Source organism: Notothenia coriiceps, unplaced genomic scaffold, assembly GCF_000735185.1.
Source record: "Notothenia coriiceps isolate Sejong01 unplaced genomic scaffold, NC01 NC01_scaffold00037246, whole genome shotgun sequence".
Classification (NCBI taxonomy): Eukaryota; Metazoa; Chordata; class Actinopteri; order Perciformes; family Nototheniidae; genus Notothenia; species Notothenia coriiceps.
Genome location: NW_011369947.1, coordinates 7,720,451 through 7,725,777, shown reverse-complemented (window position 1 = coordinate 7,725,777; position 5,327 = coordinate 7,720,451). Strand labels below are relative to the sequence as shown.

At 40.4% G+C, this 5,327-nt stretch overlaps 1 protein-coding gene across 1 annotated transcript in view; it reads right to left on the bottom strand.

The window, feature by feature from the left end:
* acvr2ba (activin A receptor type 2Ba) overlaps nucleotides 1-5,327 on the bottom strand; it is an 18,822-nt gene that overhangs the window by 8,798 nt on the left and 4,697 nt on the right. Inside the window, exons 3-4 of the mRNA XM_010794689.1 lie at nucleotides 3,368-3,483; nucleotides 2,185-2,336 (exon numbers count right to left, since the gene is read on the bottom strand). Coding sequence (XP_010792991.1) covers nucleotides 2,185-2,336; nucleotides 3,368-3,483 — 268 coding nt within the window. The remainder of the gene's footprint in view (nucleotides 1-2,184; nucleotides 2,337-3,367; nucleotides 3,484-5,327) is intronic.

Sequence of the window (5,327 nt, the reverse complement as noted above, 5' to 3'; positions counted from 1 at the left end):
CAGTGATGCAAACACAGGTATGGTGAAAAAAGAGAGAACTATTCGAAGCAGGAAAAAAACAGCGTAATATACCATCTGACAAAGGCCTGTGCTATAATGCTTCAATTAACTGGCTATTCTTTATAATATATTCAGATCAATAGGAGACAGAGATGTTAAGTTATAAATCAAGGGTTTTTATTATTATTTACAGCAGGGGTGGGGAACCTTTTTCCTTTCAATTTTTACAACATCCTCCAAGGGCCGTACAAATGATTGAACTCAACCTCTGCTTAAAAAAACTAAAATCACAGCCCATTCATTTGGCCTTTCTTTCATGCTGTGTAAAGAAAAAGCAACCTCTTAATCCAGATATCTCACCATGACTCACGTATGCATGCATGTGCACGGTGTGGCATGACCACAAAAACAGAAAGATATGGACACAAGATGTGTGCAAATGTATTTAGTATCCAGGAACATGATTTAACATGATTTAAGTGGGGGGGACCTAACCTCCTCTAGGGGGGTCCGGGGGCATGTTCCCTCGGGAAGATTTTTTTTTAAATATTGAAGTTAAAAGCATCAATCTGGTGCACTTTGAGAGCAACATGAGGAGGTCTATGGGTACATCTCAACACCCATTTGAAACAGAACTGTAAGCAGATTTTTCTTTTTGGATATTTTACAAATCACTCCCCTTTTGAACTGTATTCTTGTTATTTTTAACAACTTTTTTGTTACTGTCATATAGTATTTTATACCTGTTTTTCATTTAGTCTCTAATGTCTCATTAATAACTATAATGATCATATCAAGGTGTGCCTTAACCTCACTGAGCTGAGGTTATTTGAGCCTCTCAGGAGAGAGCTCTCTTCCACCTGGTTGTAGAAAAGCTCTTTAAATTCGTTAGCATAGCTAGCTAACCAGATGCTAATAACAACAGATCGCCACTGTTTTTACAACTAAAGGCAGCCACGCAAACACTGCGGCATGTGTACGGCTCCTTATGGGTACAGCAATATTTGAAGAGCTGGAGCGGCGTTCCGGTGCTCTCCGTAAGCACTCTAGTCTAGTCTACAGTACACTCCTTTCAGACGAGACATAAACACGTGAAGACACGTTACGCTCGTGTTGTGTTCAAGGAACCTGTCCTTGGCCAGGAAAAACAGGCACTCGCTTGTTTAATTATTTTGCGATCTAGATTTCTTCTTCTTTTTTGAAGAGAAGTTGTCTGTCAGTCGGACGGACGGACTAACGTCCCCAAAACGAAAACTCTTCGGTTATCCACGAATTACACAAGTCACCCAAAGCAGCGTTAAAAAAGCGGGAGGCGCCAAAAAGCGACTAATTTGCATCACTGCATGAGAGCGTTGAGAGAGTTGAATGTCTTGCCCAAGAACACTTCAACATGTTGACTACACGCTTGCTTAACTAACCCCTGTGCCACATTATTACAAATTACACCTTTTTCTCAGGCGGTTTAACAGATCGTACATTAGGGCTGCTCGATTATGGCAAATATCATAATCTCGATTATTTGGGTCAATAATTGTAATTGCGATTATTAAATGCGATATTCATTGACTTTGAAAATATCCATTTATTGGAGAGAAAAAATGTGAACAGTATGTTTTTAACAGTTGATTACCCTGAACTTTAAGTATAATTCAACAAAAAAATAAATAAAAAAGTAATAATAATAAATTTTAAAAAAAAAGTAATAATAATAATAAAAAGATTATCGTTTTATTTCGATTACGTTGTTTTCGTAATCGTTGTAAGCCATAATCGTAATTAAAATACGATTAATTGAGCATCCCTATTGTACAACACGCTATATCCTTTCCTTAGACCATTCCAGCGAACAAGGGAAAAACTTCTACAGAGAAAGAAATCCTACAATTAACAGGGAAAAATAAAAAATCTCGGAGTGCAGCCAGAGGGTTCCCTCTCCAAGGACGGACAGCTGTGCGGTAGATATCAAGTGTACAGATTAAAAAAGATAATGAATTTACAACCAAGCAATAAAAATGATAATGAGAACTTATTAAGTCTTCATCCTTTGCTAAATTCATCTGGAAATGTTGGCACTTCTCCTCCCTTCAGTACAAAAGCCTTCAGGAATATAACAGAACAGAGTGACTACGATCAGCAGCAGCAGTACGGAAACAAGCATGCAGGGATGAGTGATCCCTCTCTCACCTCGCTCAGGTCTACATGGCCGTAGGGAGGTTTGCGGTGGCGGTACATCCACAAGGCCAGCACCAGGGCCAGGGACAGCACGCAGAGAGGCAGCAGGGAGTACACCAGCACGTTGAGGAGCGAGGGCACTCGGGGCGGAGGGCGGATTTTCACTGTCAAGGAGGAACAGAATAATTACAGTATGTCAGCTTTATCACATGTAGGTCATAAGCAGCACCACAAGCTGTCCTCGGTGACTGCTGATATAAACAAAGACCTTTTATCTAGATGATATGGCCTTGATCCTCACTGACTGAGCCGCTCCAGTGTGAAGAATGGGGGAAATAGGCTTGTAAAAAAGGCGTTTCAAATCTTATTTTTTCAAACATTTAGTCAGCGGAAATTGAGTATATGAATCATACCATGCATCTAAAGATGTTGTTATGTGTCCTGGGCAAAATTGAGTTTTGTGACAGTTTCATCAATTTAGACTAAAATAAAAGATAAATTCCAAAATGAAATCATAATATATAGAGATAAGAATTTAAGCAAAGATGTGAAGTAAAAAGATAAATAAAAAGTTTTTTAAAAAGAATAAATGTGAAAACAACCATAAGAACAAATAAAGAAATATGTAAAAAAAGAAAACGTCTGGAAATAAATGTACCTCCTAATTGACCTTGTCCTCTATAATGGTTGGATGTGATGTGGCTACTTGTCTACCGGATTTGTAAGTTGCAATGTTTAAATTACAATATTTACCACATGTCCACTTATGCGTATGTATGTGTATATATTTCTTTCTTTTTATTTTTTTATTTCTTTCTTGTATTTTCTTGGATTATGTTTTTGATTTGTCTTGTGGGATATATACTTGTGCAATGTCTTATGCTGAAAAAACGAAATACCAATACAAATATTTTTCGAAAAAAAAAAAAAAAATGTTGTCGTTTTTTTAGTCTCAGTATGAAACCTACAAGAAAACTAAAAAGGTTGATTACCAAATGTCTTACAACTAGGCACGATTTAGCTAAATGTACAAAGAAAGAAAATAGCAATTCTGTGTGAAATGCCTGTGTGTGGTGTGCACAATGTCTTTTTTTACTACTAGATGTAAGACTTGGCTTCACTCCCACTAATCGGAGGGGAAAAGCAAAGACCTATTTTTTGCCTGTACTATATGTGGGATGCATTCGCAGCTCACCTCGGTTGCCAATTCCAATCAAGTCAGGAAGGTGGGTGAACCGCTCATTGCAGTAGTTGCCCTCGCAGCAGCAGAAGAAGACCTGAGGGTTCTCCTCCATGGAGACGCACTCTTGCCTGAAAGAAGAAGATGACACACCTGAATTATTTCGTTGTTAACCATATCTTGAAAGTAGATACATGTCAACATGTTTCATAATAACAGTAGAACTAACGATTGCTCCTGCTGTAAATCCACCCTTTACGCAAAAGAACATCATTGTTGTTGTCGAGGTTCATTTTCATATCTCTGGCTTTAACCCAGTCCTGTCGTTGGTTTTGGCAAATGGTAAAGCTGCTAATGTATAAGCCAACAAAGACTCAATTATAGGGTGCATAAATGAGCCAAATCTATTTAAATATGAACATATCGTCTCCTTTACCTGGTGAATTATCAACATACACAATGATTTAACTGCCTGTTATTATTCAAATGAATCACAGGGTTTCTAAAACGTTAGGCAAGTGACTATTACTGCTCTTAAAAGCTTCTAACTTTGTCTCAAATTGCTCACACTTCCCAACCACTGTTTTAATTTGTGTCACTATTTGATTAAGCCTTTCGTTACTGATCCGTTTTATCCATGTAGAGCAGGGGTCGGCAACCCCTGGCACGCATGCCAGCATTGGCACGCGGCACCGTAACCAGTGGCACACTAGGAATAAGTGGAATAAGTGTGCAAAATATTGAAATTGTATTTTCCGATCCTGAGCGAGACCGCCGCCAGAGCGCGTCTCCCCGTTACCTGCAGAAGGAAGCCATGCACGCAACNCTCGGGGAACCCCTCACACCTTCACTAACGCCCCCTAGCGAGCATGCTCGGCTATACACTCGCGTGAGACTAACCTCAGTAGAAGCTAGCGCACGCAGCACGCGGGTCGGCAACACCTGGCAACCGCGCCCAGCATTGGACGCGCACCGTACCACAACAAAACAAACTAGAAGAAATTATATAAAGAAGATAAATAGATAGATAATATCATATATATATATATAAGATAAGTGTGCAAAATATTGAAATTGTATTTTCCGATCCTGAACGAGACCGCCGCCAGAGCGCGTCTCCCCGTTACCTGCAGAAGGAAGCCATGCACGCAACGCAGCCCCGCTCTCTTTATCTCCAGGTGACTTTCTGCCGCTTTCCTCCGTGGTGCAGTGCTGATCGTTTCACCACGGAGGAAAGCACTTCACTAATTGCAGTACCCATAAGGAGCTGTACAAATGCCGCAGTTTTTGCGTGGCTGTGTCTTTAGTTGAAAGCCCAGTGGCGATCTGCTCATCTCTCATCAAAATAATATGCTACAAAGGGGCGGACTGGCCATCTGTGTGTTGCACTTTCCTGTCGGCTCCCAGACCGTAGTCGAGGAGGGCAGAAGCAACAAGCTTCAGGTTCAATAACCCACTTTAGCTTAAATGACTGGAGAGAGGCGAGCTCTTCTTGGGAGGCCGTTGCATTTATTTAGCTGTTCTTCTGTTTCACAAAATACATCACAGACCTCTGTTTTTCTGCTTCCTCGTTTCACTTCCATGAGCCTAATATCCTAACATGTGTGCTCTGGAGAATCACAGAACGGACGATCGTCCTTATTATTATGCCGTTTAAACCAATTATTTAAATGTGTTTGTTAAATTCGGCATCATGTAAGTTGCACCGACAGGTCCACACACTGCTTCCCCGCCCTCCTGCTGATAGTTCACGAGCGTCCAGCACCTCAACCCCCCCCGTTGATATTTCTCGATCGTTGGCACGCTGATAACAATTTTCTTTTTAAATGGCACTTCATATCAAAACGGTTGCCGACCCCTGATATAAGCTTTAAAGAGCTAATTTAACAGCGACAAACAAACAAGCTTGAGATGCGCTTACTCACGCTGTGACCATCTTGGATTGATGATCACAATTTAGACTCACAAAAGGACT